Source organism: Aulostomus chinensis, chromosome 2, assembly GCF_037954235.1.
Source record: "Aulostomus chinensis isolate RoL2024-O1b breed Wild chromosome 2, RoL_Achi_v1.0, whole genome shotgun sequence".
Lineage (NCBI taxonomy): Eukaryota > Metazoa > Chordata > Actinopteri > Syngnathiformes > Aulostomidae > Aulostomus > Aulostomus chinensis.
In genome coordinates, this window is record NC_141321.1 from 1,472,775 (window position 1) to 1,496,190 (window position 23,416).

Here is a 23,416-nt window from a genome sequence, read left to right on the forward strand (position 1 = left end):
GTTTAGGAGATACGAGCCTCAGTTCGCTGCACAGTGCGAGTGCAGAGCTGAGAGCCGGCCCTTTAAGAGCCCCTCCCTTCTCTGCTCGCTCTCTGCCATCTCTGTCAGAGTGGAGAGCAGAGGAGGATTTGGCAGTTTAACTGTGAAACACAGTCATAACTCAGCATATGTTGATCAAAAGTGGAATGTAAAGACATCAGTGCGTAGAGTTTTTTCTCAGGAATTCAATGGTGTGTTTTTTGAAGGTTTGAGTGTTTTAGTTTAGAAGCTACAAGTGTTTGTTTGAGAGTATGTACATGAGGGCAGAGACCCTCCAATTGTGGTTTCCATGACTACAGTAAACAAATCTCAGCCATCTGTGCTTGAGTGGAGAGCAGCTGAAAAGTGTACATTTTTAGTGTGTGAAAAGCAAATAACTCTGCATATGTTGCTTGGAAGTGGAATATAATTCCATATTTTTGTAGAGATTTTTCTGAGGAATCCAGTGGTGTGTTTTGTGAAGCTGTGAGAGTTTTAGTTTAGACGTGAGAAGCATTTGTTTGAGAGTATGTACCATGAGAGGACACGGCCTCCCCACTGACTTCCATTGTAAGCGTGAAACGTGTCTCCCCGACTTTGACGGCTTATAAAATGGGAACCGAGCGCGTAGTATATTAGCCTTTAAAGATTTTTGAAGAGCACAGTTGGGAGAGTAATGTGTGAAAGTTTGGAAGTGATGCCATTTACGGTTTAGGAGGAGATAGATTTTGTTCGGGGAGTAAAAAATTCCTTTTTTTGACAGTTTTGTCCAATTTGTGGACATTGTGTTGTAGATAGGTGAGAGGTCAGAGTGTATGAATTTTTCGTCTAAATGAGACGATTCCAACGGTGTTGGTCCCATGTCTGTGGGACATTCGTGCAAGCAGTTATAGCGCTCCCAATTTTTTTTTTAGTTTTTTGGCTCCCTAGGTGGCGCTATTGAGTTTTGGTGAAATTTTTTTTTTAAATATAAAATTTTTCGCCAGACCGGACGTGCGTGCCAAAATTCAGCGAATTTCATGCATGTTCAGGGGGTGTAATTAAGGGTTTTTTTGGCGGCGGAACCGGAAAGAATAATAAAGAAGAAAAAAACGAAGCAATTTCAGATATAATTTTGCCACCATTGGTTTCAATGGGGGACCTCACCCCCCTGTCCCCCCCCGGACCCCCCTGTGATGTTTTTAGAGGCCTGTGATGTTCCTAAGTGTGTTTTTTTACTGCTTTTAGCGCTGACTTCGTGTCTCTCTGACTTCGAAACATAATAGGGTCTTCGCCCAGAAGTACCTTCTGGCTCAGGCCCTAATAATAATAATAATAGGAAAAACTTTGCAATTTCAGATAAAATTTTTGCCACCATTGGTTTCAATGGGGGACCTCACCCCCCTGTCCCCCCCCGGACCCCCCTGTGATGTTTTTAGAGGCCTGTGATGCTCCTAAGTGTGTGTTTTTACTGCTTTTAGCGCTGACTTCGTGTCTCTCTGACTTCGAAACATAATAGGGTCTTCGCCCAGAAGTACCTTCTGGCTCAGGCCCTAATAATAACAATTAAAGCTGCAAGCAGCGTTGTTAGGGCCTGAGCCCCCGCCTAACCGCGGCCGGATCGCCGGCCCGAATCCAACGGTGTAATCGGCAAATCCCTAGGCCTTGTAGTTTAGGAGATACGAGCCTCAGTTCGCTGCACAGTGTGAGTGCAGAGTTGAGAGCCGGCCCTTTAAGAGCCCCTCCCTTCTCTGCTCGCTCTCTGCCATCTGTGTCAGAGTGGAGAGCTGAGGAGGATTTGGCAGTTTTACTGACAAACACAGTCATAACTCAGCATATGTTGGTCAAAAGTGGAATGTAAAGACATCAGTGCGTAGAGTTTTTTGTCAGGAATTCAATGGTGTGCTTTTTGAAGGTGTGAGTGTTTTAGTTTAGAAGCTACAAGTGTTTGTTTGAGAGTATGTACATGAGGGCAGAGAAGCTGCAATTGTGGTTTCCATGACTACAGTAAACAAATCTCTGCCATCTGTGCCTGAGTGGAGAGCAGCTAAAAAGTGTACATTTTTAGTGTGTGAAAAGCAAATAACTCTGCATTTCTTGCTTGGAAGTGAAATATAATTCCATATTTTTGTAGAGATTTTTCTGAGGAATCCAGTGGTGTGTTTTGTGAAGCTGTGAGAGTTTCAGTGTAGACGTGACAAGCGTTTGTTCGAGAGTATGTACAATGAGAGGACACGGCCACCCCATTGACTTCCATTGTAAGCGTGAAATGTGTCTCCCCGACTTTGACGGCTTATAAAATCCAAACCGAGCGCGTAGTATATTATTCTTACTGAACTTTTAATCAGCACAGTTGGGAGAGTAATGTGTGAAAGTTTGGAAGCGATGCCATTTACGGTTTAGGAGGAGATAGATTTTGTTCGGGAGTAAAAAAAGTCTAAATTTTGACAGTTTTGTCCAATTTGTGGACATTGTGTTGTAGATAGGTGAGAGGTCAGAGTGTATGAATTTTTCGTCTTGATGAGACGAGTGCAACGGTGTTGGTCTCATGTCTGTGGGACATTCGTGTTAGCAGTTATAGGGCTCCCAATTTTTTGCGAGTTTTTTGGCTCCCTAGGTGGCGCTATTGAGTTTTTGCGAAATTTTTTTTTTAAATATAAAATTTTTTGCCAGACCGGACGTGTGTGCAAAATTTCAGCGAATTTCATGCATGTTCAGGGGGTCAAATTAAGCGTTAAAGTGGCGGCGGAAAAAGAAAGAATAATTAAAGCTGCAAGCAGCGTTGTTAGGGCCTGAGCCCCCGCGCGGCCTACGGCCGCGTCCTTGACACCGGCCCCAATCCAACGGTGTAATCGGCAAATCCCTAGGCCTTGTAGTTTAGGAGATACGAGCCTCAGTTCGCTGCACAGTGTGAGTGCAGAGCTGAGAGCCGGCCCTTTAAGAGCCCCTCCCTTCTCTGCTCGCTCTCTGCCATCTCTGTCAGAGTGGAGAGCAGAGGAGGATTTGGCAGTTTTACTGATAAACACAGTCATAACTCTGCATATGTTGGTCAAAAGTGTAATGTAAAGACATCAGTTTGTAGAGTTTTTTCTCAGGAATTCAATGGTGTGTTTTCTGAAGGTGTGAGTGTTTTAGTTTAGAAGCTACAAGTGTTTGTTTGAGAGTATGTACATGAGGGCAGAGAAGCGCCAATTGTGGTTTCCATGACTACAGTAAACAAATCTCTGCCATCTCTGTCAGAGCTGAGAGCAGAGCTGAGAGCAGAGCTGCCAGCTGGCCCTTTAAGAACCCCTCCCCCGCTGCACTTTCTTTGATCTGTGCTAGAGTGGAGAGAGTGGAGGATTAAGAGAAATGTAGTGTGTAAAAGCTGAATAACTCGGCCTACGTTGGTCGAAAGTAACACAAAATACCATATTTTTGTAGGGATTTTTGTCAGGAATACAGTGATATGTTTTTAAAAGCTGTGCGATGTATGGTATAGACGTGAGAAGCATTTGTTCGAGAGTATGTATCATGAGAGGACACGGCCTCCCCATTGACTTCCATTGTAAGCGTGAAACGTGTCTCCCCGACTTTGACGGCTTATAAAATGGGAACCGAGCGCGTAGTATATTATTCTTACTGAACTTTTAATCAGCACAGTTGGGAGAGTAATGTGTGAAAGTTTGGAAGCCCTGGCATTTACGGTTTAGGAGGAGATAGATTTTGTTCGGGGAGTAAAAAAAGTCCTGATTTTGACAGTTTTGTCCAATTTGTGGACATTCTGTTGGAGATAGGTGAGGGGTCAGAGTGTAAGAATTGTTCGTCTTGATGAGACGAGTCCAACGGTGTTGGTCCCATGTTTGTGGGAGTTTTGTGTGAGGAGTTATAGCGCGCGAAATTTAAAAAAATTATCTTTTTTTTGTGTGGCTCCCTAGGTGGCGCTATAGACTTTAGTGGCGTTTTTGTTTTTGATTAGTGAATGTTGAGACATACCGAACGATTGTGCCAAATTTCAGCGAATTTCATGCATGTTCAGGGGGTCAAATTAGATTATGCGCGTTATGCGCATTATGCGCATATAGCGCGCACTCATTGAGAGCAAGAACAGTATAATACCAGGTTTTGAATGGGTGTGTATGTGAAAACTGGCTCCGGGCCGTCTGGCCCAGTTGCCTCATGGGTGTTGGGGGGGCCTGGGACACTGTTTAGTGTGTGTTTTTAGTGTTTTTAGTGCTGCTGATGTGTTGCTCTGCCGAGCAAACATAATAGGGTCTTCGCCAGAAGTACCTTCTGGCTCAGGCCCTAATTAAAGCTGCAAGCAGCGTTGTTAGGGCCTGAGCCCCCGCCTAACCGCGGCCGGATCGCCGGCCCGAATCCAACGGTGCAATCGGCAAATCCCTAGGCCTTGTAGTTTAGGAGATACGAGCCTCAGTTCGCTGCACAGTGCGAGTGCAGAGTTGAGAGCCGGCCCTTTAAGAGCCCCTCCCTTCTCTGCTCGCTCTCTGCCATCTGTGTCAGAGGGGAGAGCAGAGGAGGATTTGGCAGTTTAACTGTGAAACACTGTCATAACTCAGCATATGTGGGTCAAAAGTTGAAAGTAAAGACATCAGTGTGTAGAGTTTTTTCTCAGGAATTCAATGGTGTGTTTTCTGAAGGTGTGAGTGTTTTAGTTTAAAAGCTACAAGTGTTTGTTTGAGAGTATGTACATGAGGGCAGAGACCCTCCAATTGTGGTTTCCATGACTACAGTAAACAAATCTCTGCCATCTGTGCTAGAGTGGAGAGCAACCGAAAAGTGTACATTTTTAGTGTGTGAAAAGCAAATAACTCCGCATATGTTGCTTGGAAGTGGGATATAATACCATATTTTTGTAGAGATTTTTCTGAGGAATCGACTGGTATGTTTTGTGAAGCTGTGAGAGTTTTAGTTTAGACGTGAGAAGCATTTGTTCGAGAGTTTGTACCATGAGAGGACACGGCCACCCCATTGACTTCCATTGTAAGCGTGAAACGTGTCTCCCCGACTTTGACGGCTTATAAAATCCAAACCGAGCGCGTAGTATATTAACCTTGAACAACTTTTAATCAGCACAGTTGGGAGAGTAATGTGTGAAAGTCTGGAAGCGGTGCCATTTATGGTTTAGGAGGAGATAGATTTTGTTCGGGGAGGAGCAAAAGTCCTCATTTTGACAGTTTTGTCCAATTTGTGGACATTGTGTTGTAGATAGGTGAGAGGTCAGAGCGTATGAAATTTTCGTCTTGATGAGACGAGTGCGACGGTGTTGGTCCCGTGTGTGTGGGACATTCGTGGAAGCAGTTATAATGATTCTATTTTTTTTTTAGTTTTTTTGCTCTGTAGGTGGCGCTATTGAGTTTTTTTGAATTTTTTTTTTTAAATATAAAATTTTTCGCCAGACCGGACGTGTGTGCAAAATTTCAGCGAATTTCATGCATGTTCAGGGGTTCAAATAAAGGATTTACTTGGCGTGGAAGAAAGAAAGAAAAATAATACCAAAAAACTTTACAATTTCAGATAAAATTTTTGCCACCATAGGTTTCAATGGGGGACCTCACCCCCCTCTCCCCCCCCGGACCCCTCTGTGATGTTTTTAGAGGCCTGTGATGCTCCTAAGTGTGTGTTTTTACTGCTTTTAGCGCTGACTTCGTGTCTCTCTGACTTCGAAACATAATAGGGTCTTCGCCCAGAAGTACCTTCTGGCTCAGGCCCTAATAATAATAATAATAATAATTAAAGCTGCAAGCAGCGTTGTTAGGGCCTGAGCCCCCGCCTAACCGCGGCCGGATCGCCGGCCCCAATCCAACGGTGTAATTGGCAAATCCCTAGGCCTTGTAGTTTAGGAGATACGAGCCTCAGTTTGCTGCACAGTGTGACTGCAGAGTTGAGAGCCGGCCCTTTAAGAGCCCCTCCCTTCTCTGCTCGCTCTCTGCCATCTGTGTCAGAGTGGAGAGCAGAGGAGGATTTGGCAGTTTTACTGTGAAAACCAGTCATAACTCAGCATATGTTGGTCAAAAGTTGAAAGTAAAGATATCAGTGCGTAGAGTTTTTTCTCAGGAATTCAATGGTGTGTTTTCTGAAGGTGTGAGTGTTTTAGTTTAGAAGCTACAAGTGTTTGTTTGAGAGTATGTACATGAGGGCAGAGAGGCTCCAATTGTGGTTTCCATGACTACAGTAAACAAATCTCTGCCATCTGTGCTAGAGTGGAGAGCAGCTGAAAAATCCACATTTTCAGTGTGTGAAAGTCAAATAACTCTGCATTTGTTGCTTGGAAGTGCAATGTAATCCCATATTTTTGTAGGGATTTTTCTGAGGAATCCAGTGGTGTGTTTTGTGAAGCTGTGAGAGTTTCAGTGTAGACGTGACAAGCGTTTGTTCGAGAGTATGTACCATGAGAGGACACGGCCTCCCCATTGACTTCCATTAAAACGTAAAACGTGTCTCCCCGACTTTGACGGCTTATAAAATCCAAACCGAGCAACTTATATAAATTTTTTTCTCAACTTTTAATCAGCACAGTTGGGAGAGTAATGTGTGAAAGTTTGGAAGCGATGCCATTTACGGTTTAGGAGGAGATAGATTTTGTTCGGGGAGGAGCAAAAGTCCTCATTTTGACAGTTTTGTCCAATTTGTGGACATTCTGTTGCAGATAGGTGAGAGGTCAGAGCGTATGAAATTTTCGCCTTAATGAGACGAGTCCAACGGTCTTGGTCCCATGTCTGTGGGACATTTGTGTAAGCAGTTATAACGATTCTATTTTTGTTTTACTTTTGTAGTTCTGTAGGTGGCGCTATTGAGTTTTTCCAGATTTTTTTTTTTAAATATCGAATTTTTCGCCGGACCAGACGTGCGTGCCAAATTTCAGCGAATTTCATGCATGTTCAGGGGGTCAAATTAAGCGTTTAAGATGTCGCGGAAGAAAGAAAGAATAATAATAATAATAATAATAATAATAATAATAATAAAACGCAGCAATTTCAGATATAATTCTGCCACCATTGTTTTCAATGGGAGACCTCACCCCCCGTCCCCCCCCGGACCCCCCTGTGATGTTTTTAGAGGCCTGTGATGCTCCTAAGTGTGTGTTTTTACTGCTTTTAGCGCTGACTTCGTGTCTCTCTGACTTCGAAACATAATAGGGTCTTCGCCCAGAAGTACCTTCTGGCTCAGGCCCTAATTAAAGCTGCAAGCAGCGTTGTTAGGGCCTGAGCCCCCGCCTAACCGCGGCCGGATCGCCGGCCCGAATCCAACGGTGTAATCGGCAAATCCCTAGGCCTTGTAGTTTAGGAGATACGAGCCTCAGTTTGCTGCACAGTGCGAGTGCAGAGTTGAGAGCCGGCCCTTTAAGAGCCCCTCCCTTCTCTGCTCGCTCTCTGCCATCTCTGTCAGAGTGGAGAGCAGAGGAGGATTTGGCAGTTTTACTGTGAAAACCAGTCATAACTCAGCATATATGGGTCAAAAGTGGAATGTAAAGACATCAGTGCGTAGAGTTTTTTGTCAGGAATTCAATGGTGTGTTTTCTGAAGGTGTGAGTGTTTTAGTTTAGAAGCTACAAGTGTTTGTTTGAGAGTATGTACATGAGGGCAGAGAAGCTCCAATTGTGGTTTCCATGACTACAGTAAACAAATCTCTGCTATCTGTGCCTGAGTGGAGAGCAGCTAAAAAGTGTACATTTTTAGTGTGTGAAAAGTAAATAACTCTGCATTTATTGCTTGGAAGTGGAATATAATTCCATATTTTTGTAGAGATTTTTCTGAGGAATCCAGTGGTGTGTTTTGTTAAGCTGTGAGAGTTTCAGTGTAGACGTGACAAGCATTTGTTCGAGAGTATGTACAATGAGAGGACACGCTCTCCCCATAGACTTTCATTATAACGTGAATTTTTGTCGTAACTTTGACGGCTTATAAAATCCAAACCGAGCGCGTAGTATATTATTCTTACTGAACTTTTAATCAGCACAGTCGGGAGAGTAATGTGTGAAAGTTTGGAAGCGATACCATTTACGGTTTAGGAGGAGATAGATTTTGTTCGGAGGGTGCGCTGGTGAAAAATTGGACATTTGTGTCCAAATTGTGGACGTCCTGTTGAAGTTAGGTCAGGGGTCAGAGTGTACGAATTTTTCGTCTTGATGAGACGAATCCACCGGTGTTGGTCCCATGTCTGTGGGACATTCCTCGGGGAAGTTATTGACGTAAACGTGTTTTTGGCTTGCTAGGTGGCGCTGTTGAGTTTTGCGTGTAAATTTTTTTTAGAATATCAAATTTTTCGCCGGACCGGACGTGTCTGCAAAAATTCAGCGAATTTCATGCATGTTCAGGGGGTCAAATTAAGCGTTAAAGAGTTCGCGGAATAAAGAAAGAATAATAAAACGGAGCAATTTCAGATATAATTTTGCCACCATTGGTTTCAATGGGAGACCTCACCCCCCTGTCCCCCCCCGGACCCTCCTGTGATGTTTTTAGAGGCCTGTGATGTTCCTAAGTGTGTGTTTTTACTGCTTTTAGCGCTGACTTCGTGTCTCTCTGACTTCGAAACATAATAGGGTCTTCGCCCAGAAGTACCTTCTGGCTCAGGCCCTAATAATAATAATAAAACGCAGCAATTTCAGATATAATTTGTGCCACCATTGTTTTCAATGGGGGACCTCACCCCCCTGTCCCCCCCCGGACCCCCCTGTGATGTTTTTAGAGGTCTGTGATGCTCCTAAGTGTGTGTTTTTACTGCTTTTAGCGCTGACTTCGTGTCTCTCTGACTTCGAAACATAATAGGGTCTTCGCCCAGAAGTACCTTCTGGCTCAGGCCCTAAAAAACTTTACAATTTCAGATAAAATTTTTGCCACCATAGGTTTCAATGGGGGACCTCACCCCCCTGTCCCCCCCCGGACCCCCCTGTGATGTTTTTAGAGGCCTGTGATGTTCCTAAGTGTGTTTTTTTACTGCTTTTAGCGCTGACTTCGTGTCTCTCTGACTTCGAAACATAATAGGGTCTTCGCCCAGAAGTACCTTCTGGCTCAGGCCCTAATAATAATAATATTAAAACGCAGCAATTTCAGATATAATTTTTGCCACCATTGGTTTCAATGGGGGACCTCACCCCCCGTCCCCCCCCGGACCCCCCTGTGATGTTTTTAGAGGCCTGTGATGCTCCTAAGTGTGTGTTTTTACTGCTTTTAGCGCTGACTTCGTGTCTCTCTGACTTCGAAACATAATAGGGTCTTCGCCCAGAAGTACCTTCTGGCTCAGGCCCTAATTAAAGCTGCAAGCAGCGTTGTTAGGGCCTGAGCCCCCGCGCGGCCTACGGCCGCGTCCTTGACACCGGCCCGAATCCAACGGTGTAATCGGCAAATCCCTAGGCCTTGTAGTTTAGGAGATACGAGCCTCAGTGCACTGCACAGTGTGAGTGCAGAGCTGAGACCCGGCCCTTTAAGAGCCCCTCCCTTCTCTGCTCGCTCTCTGCCATCTCTGTCAGAGCTGAGAGCAGAGCTGAGAGCAGAGCTGCCAGCTGGCCCTTTAAGAACCCCTCCCCCGCTGCACTGTGTCTGATCTGTGCTAGAGTGGAGAGAGTGGAGGATTCAGAGAAATGTAGTGTGGAAAAGCTGAATAAGTCGGCATACGTTGGTCAAAAGTCACACAAAATACCATATTTTTTTAGGGATTTTTGTCAGGAATACAGTGGTGTGTTTTTAAAAGCTGTGGAATGTATGGTGTAGATGTGAGAAGCATTTGTTTGAGAGTATGTACCCTGAGAGGACACGCTCTCCCCATAGACTTCCATTGTAAGGCCAAAAGTGTCTCCCCCACTTTGACGGCTCATAAAATCCAAACCGAGCGCGTAGTATATTAGCCTTTAAAGATTTTTGAAGAGCACAGTTGGGAGAGTAATGTGTGAAAGTTTGGAAGCCCTGGCATTTACGGTTTAGGAGGAGATAGATTTAGTTCGGGGCGCAAAATTGTCCAAAATTAGACATTTGTGTCCAAATTGTGGACATCCTGTTACAGTTAGGTCAGGGGTGTGAGTGTATGATTTATCCGTCTTGATGAGACGAGTTCAATGGTGTTTGTCCCATGTCTGTAGGACATTCCTACAGTCTGTGGCGTGGTTTTTTGTGTATGTAGGTGGCGCTATTGAGTAGAGCGCCTCTTTTTTTTTTAATTATCGAATTTTTCGCCGCACCCTATGTGCTTACCAAATTTGGTGAGTTTTCATGCATGTTTAGGGGGTCAAATTTACTTTTGAAGTGGCGAGTGTGACTTCGAAACATAATAGGGTCTTCGCCAGGGACTGGCTCAGGCCCTAAAAAACAACAAATTCTTATTATAGATGTTTCACAGACAGGCAGACAGAGAGACGCACGCACGCGCACACACACACGCGCACACACACGCGCACACACACACACACACACACACACACACACACACACACACACACACTAACTCAGTGCTCCTAGCCCCATGGGATGGTGAATGTGACAAGGAGTGCAGACTTCATGGTCTAAACACAGCCAGGTCAATGTAATGGGAGCATTACAATCAAAGACAAAGAGAGCAGGTGCTATGTTGGATAGGACATGGAAAACATTGAGACAGTTGAAACATACACAGACTTCAGCTCCTCCTGATACACTTTGTTGTCCACTGAGAGGAGTCCATTGTTCAGGTTCTGAATCATCGGTTACCTAGAGAACCAGATTACAAAATAAAAACCCATTTATAGTCTGCAACCCAAACTGCACGTAAGATGCAACATCGCTAGCTAAATAAAATACAACATGAAATGTACTGTACACTATACTCACGATAACAGGAGTTACATCATGTGCATCTTCAAGGCCATTGTCAGAGTCGTAGAGAGAGGAATTGTCATTTGGGTTCTGTAAATAAGTATACAAAGTCTTGATGAACTTAATTATAATTATCCCCCCAAAAAACACAGATTTGATCAAACTGTATGTATCCAATCACCTGGCTTTAGAGTTTTTTTTCCCTTTACGTGTTGACCAGGTTTTCCAAATGTGAAATACAGACACTTAGGTGGAAACATTTAACAATTGTGAGAGCCAAGCATCTGTTTAAGAGGCTTTAGGCTGGATTCTTGCTGAGGTTTATAGTATAAATTGTTCGACTAAACACCACACAGCTGAAACTTACACAGACTTTGGCTCCTCCTGAAACACTTTCCTGTCCACTAAGAGGTCTCCATGGTTCTGAATCATCATCATCACTAGTTACCTTAAGAAACATATTACAAAATTAAAATCAATAGATGGTTTACAAGCCAAGCTGCCTAGTTCTTAATATATGTTTAAGAAAAAACCTACAATGTTCTGCACACCAGGGTTTCTCAAAGGGAAATATTTGATCACTATCACTTCAGTTTAGCCACTTAGACCCTCTATACTTGACCTGAGTTGTGATATACTTGGTGTGATCTCTCTTCAATGTCTCTTCACCAAAAATAGAACAGGCTATATTGGTTAAACGCCAAGTATAAAATAAACAATTCAATCAGTCCTATAATGGATACAGGTTTTCTTTCAAGACATTGACTGTAGGGGGAAGGTTTAACATATTTCAAATAAATATAAAGATATGGTACAGTAACAATGTACTTCAGGGTGTTAAGATGAAGTTATTTACAAGTGTGAACTGAGACCAAGATGGGAACTACTGCAGTATACTACTGTAATGTGGCTGTTATCATGTGCATCTTCTAAGCCATTGTCAGAGTCGTAGTGAGAGGAATTTTCATTCAGGTTCTGTGTTTAAGAAAAAGAAAGAAAAAAAATAGTGATTAACTTTTGTTACATGCACAGTCGTCATCCACCAACAGTGCTCACCAATAGTAACGTGTGAGATGCTAATCCAACCAGTTGCCTTCCCTCCAAGCTTGATTAAAGAGATAAATTAGAAGTATCAAAATTAGAAGTATCAGCTCAGTTAGTAGGGAGATACAGGTGTAGTTTTTGCAGCCAATAATACACCACTTGTGTTACCATGACTATCCCTAACCTATCGCTGGCGTACTAAATTGTAATACATAAAAAGATCTGAACAGTGACAAACCCCACACACATCCTACTTTACAACTAAACCTATTCTACTGCTACACCAAGTGCTGTAAACACACGATTACAATTTGCAAAATGCTCAACAAAACTTGAGCTGGCTGGCTGATACCAGCAAAAAGCAAATATGTTAATATTGTTCTATAATGTTAGTGATACAGGCTTGATTATTGAAAGCATTGCTAAAGAATACACTGTATCAACACCACCTTACGGCTGAAACTTACAGAGTTTTCTGCTCCAGACAAACTTTCTTGTCCACTTAGAGGAACCCAAGGTTCAACTTCAGAATCATCTGTTACCTACAAGAATAAAATACAATGGGGGGGGGGGGGGAGAAATTAACACCTGTTCACAGTCTACCAACCAAAATAGCCCATCGACAAGATCTGCTATTTCAAGTTTTCCAGCAGCTGAAACTTCCATTGATAGCCTCTTCTGTAGGTCCTGATAGTCTTTCTGAAGATGGTTCACTGAGGGGGGTACAGGCATGAGAGCTGGCATGGGCTCTTGTCTAAACAAAAGAGAGAACAGTTTCACTGGAATGACTGTAACAAATTTGACCAAAATGTGAATATCAACAACAGTCTAAAAAGCATATTGCAAGATCCCTCACGATATAGTCATTTCCAAAATGTACTCGCAGGTTACACATATTTCTGGATATTGGAGAAGACCCCCGTTACAGGAGATGCATCTGGCAATACAATAGTTTAAGTGAGGTCTAGTCTTACCTATACATATTTGAAGTTCATGACTTACCAGATCCGGGTTCTGCTTATCAGTGCTGGTCTCTCTCATTGCTTTCCTGGGTACAAGTGATAGAAAATATTGATTGATTGATTGAACACTTAAGCAGTTTGCAGAGGAGAAGCACAAGACAGTGCATGCAAGATAAAAGGTCTAATAAAAGGATTTAAACCCAAGAATGCACTATGGGTTGTTTACATTGGGTGTCCTTTTGTACTTAATTCATATTCATATTTTTTTGGAAACACAAAGGGGTTTAAATGTGGTTCCCCTTCTGAGAAAATACATGAATCTAAATCAGTAGTTCACATCCAGTGGTCCTTGAGGGGGTGGTCCCCAGCTAAATGATGGTGAGTTGGTAACCAACTGGACCCTTACACATCTTTGGCTAAAGTGTAATATGGTTCCATTTGGTGTCATATTATTCTATCAAGAGTTATAAACATCTGCATCACGTATCAGGAGGTATATTCAATTAGACAATGAGAGTGTACAAATGGGTCAATTTGGTTCCATTTGTACACTTACATATCATACCCATAAGGGTCCATTTGGTTCCTAACTATCATTGATGAGGACCCCCTGGAACTCCCTCAAGGACCCCTTGGGGACCCCACTTTGAGAACCACTAAAACAGAAAAGGCTTGCTTGGGTTACATGATCATATCAAAAATGCAAAATGTAAAACACTTGTAGAAGATAGCTTCTAGCTAGCATTTATCAACAACAGCTATTTAGCAATAGCACTATTATGTTAACATTATCATGTTCAAGCAAACAAGACTAACCCTTTTTTCCATAATCGTCTTGTTCTTCTTGGAATAGCCGTCTGATCAGAACCCGGTAGAATATATTTCCTTTTCAATCAGATTCGGTCCATTTTCTACCTGTGTGTTATAACATTAGCTGGCAACTAGTTATTTGTTTTGAGCCTCCTTTGAAAGGCTGCTACAATAGGACTACGTTGACCAGAATGCTTAGCGCGACTGGCGCATGTGCAGGTCATGGTGCAGGTGCAGAACCAGAGCCAGCCAATCACAGCACACGGACGTCAAATGCGCATACGCATTGCTTGAGCGGGACTATGAAAGTAGCGCGAGCAGCAGAGGAGACGTACATGCCCTCCGAGGGACCCTTTTCACAGCAGGTGGGTCGACTCTGTGATAGATTCCTGTTGTCCATGACAAATACAACTCCCTCATAACTTTTGGAACAGCTGATGTTTGTTTTTGAGAATTTTAGAATGATTCCTTGAGCATAATGCAACTCCTGGTGAATGACTGGTGAGAAAAATGGCAAGAAAAGGCAACAACACTGAGGTAAAAAAGTGACAGGCTCAGCTTGGGGCAGGGCCACTGGTAAGCTCTTATCAATGTGCCACACATTTAAAATGTGAGTCATAACAGACGGAGGCACACAGGCAGAGGTGGTCACTCATTACACTTTCTTACTTCTCAATGAGCACAAAACACATGAACTCAGGTCTTTTCACTCTTTTTATTGTATTCTTGTTTTTTTTTTCCAACATCTCTTTATTATATTTTGGGATAAACAAATACAAGGACATGACAAACAGAATGGGCAAATAACAATAAACAAATGTATAAATTAGGATTAGGGACACAGGAGAAAAAAAAAGCCGTTTACAATCAATTCAGTTTTCCAATCTAAGCCTCAGTTTGTATCTCATTTTGTTCCAGATAGTTGTAAAAAATATGCCAAATCTTCCAGAATTTTTTCAATTTATTTTTAGTGAAATAACTTATCTTTTCAAGGGCAAAATTAAAGGACATTCCTTTCAACCACTGAGAAATTCCACTGATAGATTGATCCTTCCAAGAACGGGCAATACACCTTTTAGCTTCAAGAAAACAAATATTCAGGAGGGATCTTAGGCTTTTTGAAGCGACAAAATCATCCGGGTAAATATTTAGAATGCATGTTTTAGGGTTACATGGAACCTCTTTACCAATAATGCGACTGACTAGATCCACAACCTTTCCCCAAAAACAAGAAATTTGGGGGCATTCCCACATACAATGAATCAATGACCCTTTCTGGTGATTGCATTTAATACACGTGTCAGGAATATTAGGGTTAAAGTGGTGTAGCCTAGCTGGAGTAATATACTGCCTGCTTAACCTTATATTATAACTGGAAATATTAAAATATTATAACTTATATTGTAGTAATTTGGAGTGTGTTTGCAGTTTGAGTTTGAACTAATGAGCAAGCCTGTGTCCATTCCTCCTGTGTTATATTCTCTGTTAAGTCCATCCTCCATGCTTGTAAGATATTGTTAGAAGATTCTTTGCACTTGCTGATGAATAGGTCATATAATATGGTCACTTGTCCCCTACCTTGACAGTGTTTTAAAATTATTTCTTCCAATGAAGAGAAAGGGGGAAGCTCCAAACTACTACCCTGTCTAGACATTATAAAACTTCGTAATTGGAGATATTTGAAAAAGTGTTTTGTGGGAATATCGTATGTGGCTTTGAGTTCTTCAAATGACATAAATTTACTGCCAATGTAAAGATCAGCCACCTTAAATATACCTTTAGTGGACCAAAGTTTAAAGCCTGAGTCTGCCCTGCCGGGTTGGAAGTTGTCATTGCCAAAAATAGGAGAAAATCGTGATAGTTGTTGTGTTACATCAGTATATGCTAAAACCTTATGCCAAATCGTTATTGAATTCTTCAGAAAGGGATTTTTTGTCTGTTTGATCAATCTTTTTACCTCTGCCGAGTATATGTAAAGATTTAAAGGAAGTGAAATCGAGTGAGATTCAATCGTTACCCACACTGGGGGGTGATCCTCAACAAAATAAAACATGCTTGCCCTAATCTGAGCTGCCCAGTAATACCACAAGAAATTTGGTAGCTTCAACCCACCTCTGTCGTATGGAAGATAGAGCAAGGAAAGCCTAAGTCTTGGTCGCTTATTGTTCCATATGAAGTTTGAAAATATTTTCTTCAAAGATTGGAAGAGAGAGAGAGGAGGAGAGAGTGGGATCGTTTAGAAGAGGTATTTGGGCAAAACTGTCATTTTTAGGATATTAATGCATCCAATCAAAGAAATAGGTAATTTTGTCCACCTATTTATAAGTTGTGTAACAGCATCTGTAAGGGGGTTATAGTTCGCTGAGATAATTTCATTAACATCTGGCGTGATTTTAACTCCTAGATAATTAGATCCTTCTTTTGATATTACAAATGGAGTCGAAACTGGAGGGCTGAGTCTCTCTCTTTCTGTCAAAAACATTATTACAGATTTACTATTATTTATTTTATAACCTGAGAAGAGCCCAAAAGCCTGTGCCAAATTTAGCAAGGCTGGCAAGGTTTGTTTTAAATCGGAGCAGAATAGAATAACATCATCCGCATAAAGGGCTATGCGGTGTTCAGTACCACCAACTGTTATTCCCTTTATAATGTCATGATTACGGATTGCCATGGCCAGGGGCTCGATAGCAAGGGTAAATAACAGGGGAGATAAGGGGCAACCCTGTCTTGTGCCTCGATTAAGGTTGAAAGAGTTAGAAGCCAGGCCATTGGTCAAAATTTCAGCTTGCGGGTTAGAGTAGAGAAGGCGAATCCACCTAAGGAAATTTTCCTTAATACCAAACCTCTGTAGGACTTCAAACAAATACGACCACTCTATCCTATCGAAGGCCTTCTCTTCGTCCAACGACAGGACAGCGTAGCCAGGGATCCCAGACCTCTCAAAGAGAATATTAAGTACTCTCCTTATATTATGAAAGCCCTGCCTTCCCTGTATAAATCCATTCTGGTCCGAGTGGATCAGTTCGGGTAAAATACGTTCCAACTTCATAGCCAGTATTTTAGACAATATTTTAAGGTCATAATTGATGAGGGATATTGGCCTGTAAGATCCGCATTGATCCGGTGACTTCCCAGGTTTCAATAGTAATGTAATTGTTGCCATATTAAGAGAGAGAGGAAGGACTCCATTATTGAATGATTCTTGATACATTTCAAGTAGTGGTGGTATCAGTTTAGATACAAATATTTAATTATTTCTATTGGTATCCCATCTGGCCCAGGAGTCCTTCCTCCATTCAAATTGGATATAGCCTCGGACAAATCCCTGGCACCAAGATTAAATTCCAGAGAGCCCACAGAGTCCTTATCTAAGGGGACAAAATCTAGAGAGTCTAGAAAGTTCTTTTGGTGGTTTGTAGCTAAATCTGAGTATTCAGATTGATATAATCTATGATAGAAATTTAGAAATGTGTTGTTAATTTCAACTGGGTCAGAAGTTAACACCCCTTTGTCTGTTTGAACTGAGTTTATTGTTCTTTCTGTTTGCATCTGTTTAATGCGCCATGCCAACAATTTGCTGGCCTTTTCACCTTGCTCATAAAAGGATTGTTTTAGTTTTAACAGGCTCCTTGTAGCCTTATTTGTGGATAAAGCATTATACCTCGCCCTCAGTTTATGGAGCTCCATATTTTGATGATGGTTAGGATTCTGGTAAATTTGGTTTTCAATTTCTTTTATTTTTTTTTTCAAGTTGTTCCATTTCTCGTCTTTGGGATTTGTACTTAAAGCTTGTAAAGCTTATCATTTGGCCTCTTAAAAAGGCTTTAAAAGCTTCCCACCTTACACACGCAGATGCTTGGTCAGTGTTGTATTCAAAAAACAGATCAATTTGTGTACCAATAAATTTTATAAATTCAGGGTCTCTCAGCCAGCTTGTTTGCAGGCGCCATCTTAAAGAGTGGTGTAACCTGCCAGGCAGTCTGAATATAAATGAGGTTGAGGCATGATCTGAAATTAAGATACTGTCATACCAGGATTTTGTAATTTAGGGTCTTAATTCAGCTGAGATTAGAAAATAGTCAATTCTCGAGAAGGTCTGGTAGGTTCTCCACACATCAATCAAGTTAAAATCCTTCATACACAGAAATAACTCTTTCCTTGTTTGACTGTGTGAGGTGTCTACCCCAGTAGACCTATCCAGTTCTGGTTGAAGTACACAGTTGAAATCCCCACCAATGACAAGGTGACCAGATAAAGTGGCTAGTGATAAGAAAAGATTTCTGAAAAAGGTGGGGTCGTCATTATTTGTCCCATATACATTAACCAGGTTTAGTCTGATTGAGAAAATTTGGCATTGGATAATAAGATATCTGCCAAATTTATCTTGAGTAACATTGATAAGTTGAAAAGGTAATGATTTATGTATAAGGGTGATTACTCCCCGTGAGTGAGAGCTGAAGGATGCTGAAAACACCTGACCATGCCATCTCCTTCTCACCCTGACAATTTCCTCCGAGATTAAATGGGTCTCCTGTAGGAAGACTATCTTAGCTTTTAAATGTCGTATCCTACCCATGACTTGGTTTAGTTTGACAAGGCTATTTAGACCTCTTACATTCCAAGAGGTAAACTGAAGTTCAGACGTCATAAATTGTTTCTTCTCGTTCTTGGATAAAGTTAAGTTGGCTGCTAACAGGAACTACACCAAAACACAAAGAAAGGGGGGGGAAAAAACTACAGAGATGCGCAACTACAACAAACAGAGAAAGAACATTTGAACAATAACTGGGTGAATTTTCTCAACTGAAAAACACCCCCCCCCCCCACCCCACAATATGTAAATCCCGTAACGGGGCCCAACCATAGCGCTTTGCTGGTCCACACCAGCCGTCAGTGTGTCGAGGAACAGCATGCCTAACACAATAGGCCAAGCCCTACAGGAAAAAAAAAATTGTAAGCAAAAATAATGAAAAGCTAAGACAACCAAACATTATAAATCAGTTATTAGCCTGCAAGCAGCTTCACAAGGTTACAGTCCATTGTATATTTAGAGGCCAAACATTAACCAACATAAGCCGAGCAGTAGTGTTATAAAGGCATATTAGAGTTTTTGCACAGTTCTGCTCGTTACCTATTATGCCAAAAAGATAGAGAAGAAAAAAAAATACAGCAGACCAAGCTGTGTTAGTGTCAATAAGGCGATATTAGTATTTACCCACAGCCTGCTCGTTGTAGTCCCCGTATAAATTTCTCTGCCGCTGCCGAGGTGTCGAATACGTGCCGTTTCCCTTGGAGAGTAACCAGGAGTTTAGCTGGGTGAATAATCCCAAACCGTAGATCTGGAATGCTGAGAGAAGCCAAATCCTTCTTCACTTGGTCAAAGATTTTCCTCCGTCTAAGCAAGTCGGCGGAAACGTCGGGAAAGAGCATGATCCTCTGATTGTCGAGTAACAGCAGGCCCTTCGTCCTGGCAGCCTTCATTACTTCTTGTCTGCATAGTTAAGGAACTTCATTATCACTGCTCTGGGTCGCCCCGTTGATTGTTGGTCAGTTACGTTGATTTGGCCGATTCTGTGTGCTCTCTCGATCACGAGCGGCCCTGGAAAGTTGTCCGCTCCGAGCACATCGGTTAACCATTTCTCCAGAAATGTGCACAAGTCAGACCCCTCTTTCTTTTCGGGGAGGCCCAGCAGACGAAGGTTGGAGCGGCGGCTGCGGTTTTCCAGGTCGTCAACTTTAAGCGCCAGCTTCTCCACGGTCGTTTTCATGGTAGCATTTTGAGCTAGCAGAGATGCGATATCATCGTCATTGGAGCTGATTCTATCCTCCGCTTCCGTGACCCGCATAATGACCTCGTTCAATTCGCTTTTCACACTTTGTATTGCGTTCAGTAGTCCGTCAAATCTTGTCGTGAAATCTTCTTTCATTGCTTGGATAGCGGTCAGGACTTGGTCTTGGCTTGCTATCAGGCTAGCACCTGTTGTTTCTTCGCTAGCCATAGCCACGCTGTTAGCTTGCAGTACATGATCAGGTGTGGAGTCCGTTTTCGCAGGTTTTTGAGCTTGTTTTGCTGGTTTCGGAGCCATTGAGAATGAATCACACCACAACTTTAGAGCGAGGAGGAGAAAAAAAAACAAACAAACTGCTGTACAGGATTATTTTAACCGTTTGGTTGTCCAAAGTTCTATATTTTACGGAGAAGCTATGGCATACGTCCGCTCAGCATCGCGCCATAACCGGAAGTCGTATTCTTGTTTTTATGTAACTTTTAAGTTAAAGTTCGATCAATTGTGTGATGACAGTGTGTTGTTTCAACACAAAGTAAAACAAATTAGTAGTATTAATATGGGTAATACCACACCCGCACTGGTAAAAGGTTCACTATCTGTACCTCATTCCTAGTTACACAATGAAGGACTCACTGATACTTCAGATCCTCCTTGAACTTCTGTGTGCACACTCAAGTATCATGGTCAGGTGCAAATGTGGCGAACAGTTGTTGAAGACGTCATGAGTCGACATAGAAGATGTTGAAGATTGTTGATTCTGGATCAGACATCCTTTGTTGTGGGGTACTTGGCAGCAGTTTTTACATCAGTTACCTTGTAAAAAAAATCATGGTGTCTCCCTCCTTTTTTCTAAAAATGTGACACAGGGGAGGGGGAAACAATACTCTCTTGAGATGTCTGTGTAGGTTCTCATTCATCCAGGTCATCGTAGATCGAAGCGAAGTAAAATCTGGTCAACTGGACGTAAGTTTATCTTGAAGACGTTTCACCTCTCATCCGAGAGGCTTCTTCAGTTCTAGTGAAGAGTGTGGAAGCTCCAGCTTATAAACCTATGTGGGAGTGGTCAGTGCTATTGTGGTGGAAACGACCCTCCCGAGACTCACCTGGCCTCCCCAAACGACAGTTGTTGTGAGGTGTCAGGGAGTTTCAGGGGTGGTCGTTAGGGAGTTTCACCGACCACTCAGATGCTAATGGGCTGTGCTGGCATCAGCCGTTCCACATGGGTCTTTCAGCTGAACTCTTTGGGGAAGCTTTGAAAGGACTTGGTTGTAAATAGGTGAAAGGAAATGTCGCAGTCCACCTCCTCTGTTCAAAGATGGTTTCTCTATCCTGACGTGGATGGCTTCTTTAACTCCTCTTTCAAACCATCTGTCCTCTCTGTCGAGGATTTGGACATGGTCGTCCTGGAAAGAGTGGCTTTCTTCCTTGAGGTGGAGGAAAACCGCTGAGTCCTGTCCTCCAGAGTTGGCTCTTCTATGTTGGGCCATGCGCTTGTTGAGGGGCTGTTTGGTTTCCCCTATGTAGAGATCCGTGCAGGCCTCACTGCATCTGACAGCGTATACCAGATTGCTTTTCTGGCTGTGAGGGGTGGGATCTTTGGGGTGAACCAGTCTTTGTCTCAGAGTGTTGTCTGGTTTAAAAGACACAGGGATGCGGTGCTTATTATAGATTCTCCTTAATTTCTCAGAAACCCCTGCCACATAGGGGATCACTATGTTTTTTCTCCTGCCTTCTTCATCTTCCCTCCTCCTGGAGCTCTCCTCCTTTCTGGACCTGGAAGAGGATTTTACAAAGGTCCAGTCAGGGAAGCCACAAGTTTTAAGTGCTCTTTTCAGATGCTGCTGTTCTTTTTTCCGGCCTTGGACGCTGGTGGGGATGGTCTCCGCTCGGTGTTGCAGCGTCCTGATGACACCTAACTTGTGCTCCAGAGGATGGTGAGAGTCAAAAAGCAAGTATTGGTCAGTGTGGGTGGGTTTCCTGTACACATCCACCCTCAGGCTCCTGTCCTCTTGAATGTAGACGTCGCAGTCCAAAAAGGGCAGATGGTTGTCTTTCACATCCTCTCTGGTGAACTTGATGCTGACGTCTACCGAGTTGATGTGTGCTGTAAACGGTTGTACCTCCTGAACCTTAATCTTCACCCAGGTGTCATCAACGTATCGGAACCAGTGGGTGGGGGAGGGTCCACTGAAGGAAGTCAGGGCCCTCTGTTCCACCTCTTCCATGTATAGGTTGGCCACGATAGGAGATACGGGAGAACCCATGGCACAGCTGTGTTTTTGCCTGAAAAACTTCCCTCTGTACTGGAAGTAAGTTGTGTTCACGCAAAGGTCCAGAAGTTGGCAGATTTGGTCCGGATTGGGGTTGGTCCTGTTGCTGAGGGTGTTGTCCAGCTGTAGGCGTTTCTTCACTGTTTCCACAGCCTCCACGGTAGGGACGCAGGTGAACAAGGAGGTCACATCGTAGGACACCATGGTCTCATCTGGGTCCAGCTTGAGTTCTCTAACCTTGTTCACGAAGTCCATGGAATTCTGGACGTGGTGGGGGGTTTTCCCTACCAAAGGGGCTAAGATGGTGGCGACGTGTTTGGCGATGTTGTACGTCACGGAGTTTATGCTGCTGACAATGGGTCGGAGCGGGGCACCTTCCTTGTGGATTTTGGGGAGGCCGTAAATCCGTGGAACTGTGTCTCCGGGGTACAGGCGGTGATACTCCAAGCGGTTGATGATTTCCCCCTTTTGCAGCTTCTGTAGGTGTTCCACCACTTTCTTCTTATAGCTGCTGGTGGGGTCGCGTTTTAAGGTCTCATATGTGTGAATGTCACTGAGAAGAGAAATGATCTTGTCCTGGTAGTCAGTTGTGTCAAGGACCACCGTGCATCTTCCTTTGTCAGCCGGAAGGATGGTGATGTTCTCATCTTTGCTCAGTGCATTCAAGGCCTTCCTTTCCTGGACCGAGAGGTTGGCAGAGGGGACCTTCGCTTCGGAGACGGCCGCTGTGACCTTGAGTCGTAGTTCATACTACTCACACACAATACTCTCATGAGACTTTTCCTGCACCATGGGCATGAAGGTGTATCTGTGTTTGTATGTGTGTGTGTGTCTGTGTGTTTGTGTGTGTGTGTGTATGTGTGACCGACTGTACTCACACCTGCTGAAGTAGAACTCACCTCCCTTTCCTTCTGCATATCTGTCTTCCTCCATCATCTGTCTTTGTCTCTGTCCCGCTCTCCTGCTCTCTTTCCCCCCAACCGGTCAAAGCAGAAGGCCGTCCCCATTGAGCCTGGATCTGCTCGATGTTCCTGCCTTTTAAAAGGAAGGTTTTTGTCGCCGCTGTTGCAGGATGTGCTGCTGATGGAGAATTGTTGGGTGTAGATTCATTGAAGGAGTGTGGTACTAGACCTGCTCTACCTGTAAAGTGTCATGAGATAACTTTTGTTGTGATTTGGCGAATACAAATAAAATTGACTTGACTTGACTTTAATATTGCCAGTAAATGTGAGAAGATTTGGATGAAAACCTTTTAAGATAAATTCATTCTACCTCGCAAATAGTTTTCATTATCAAGTGATTATTCATGTATTCAGCAAATAAACAAAGTGCCTGACACAAGAACTCGGTCAATAATTTTCTGGAAAATATTTTCTGGAGGCGAATATCCCTGGGATCAGATTGACCCCTAGGCTAAAATGCGTTAGTAATATTTGAGGACAATAGGAGGGTTAGAGCATTGTTGCATGCCTTTAGAAGTTTTTTGACCTCACTGCATACCTCTTTATTTCCTTGGTCACTGTGACCTGGTCAGATTCTTATTGTTTGTTTGGTGGGTCTGTTCTGAATGCGGGGCCTGTATGCAGGTGCCAGAAACAGTCAGAGGTAGTCAAAATGTCCAAGTGAAGGGTTGGGGAATGCTCTGTACGCATCCTTCCTCGTACACCTGGCCCAGAATATGGGGACCTCTGGAGGAACGGTCCACATGCTGCTGGAATTTATGGAGCACAGTTCCTAGGTTGGCATGATTGAAGTCCCCC

The 23,416-nt window shown here is 43.1% G+C and overlaps 1 protein-coding gene across 7 annotated transcripts in view; it reads right to left on the minus strand.

The window, feature by feature from the left end:
- The window catches only part of LOC147268734 (uncharacterized), a 38,961-nt gene that overhangs the window by 14,568 nt on the left and 977 nt on the right, over positions 1-23,416 (minus strand). For 2 of the 7 annotated variants that reach the window (XM_086222426.1, XM_086222417.1), the window contains exons 3-9: positions 22,556-22,796; positions 12,825-12,870; positions 12,290-12,364; positions 11,679-11,753; positions 11,146-11,226; positions 10,794-10,868; positions 10,596-10,673 (exon numbers count right to left, since the gene is read on the minus strand). In XM_086222426.1, the coding sequence (XP_086078552.1) occupies positions 10,596-10,673; positions 10,794-10,868; positions 11,146-11,226; positions 11,679-11,753; positions 12,290-12,364; positions 12,825-12,863 (423 nt within the window). In that variant the 5' untranslated portion in view covers positions 12,864-12,870; positions 22,556-22,796. Of the gene's footprint in view, positions 1-10,595; positions 10,674-10,793; positions 10,869-11,145; positions 11,227-11,678; positions 11,754-11,834; positions 11,884-12,289; positions 12,577-12,824; positions 12,871-20,019; positions 20,331-22,555; positions 22,797-23,416 lie in introns of those variants that run through there. The other 5 variants (XR_015118988.1, XR_015118990.1, XR_015118989.1 and 2 more) reach the window with 5 other exon arrangements.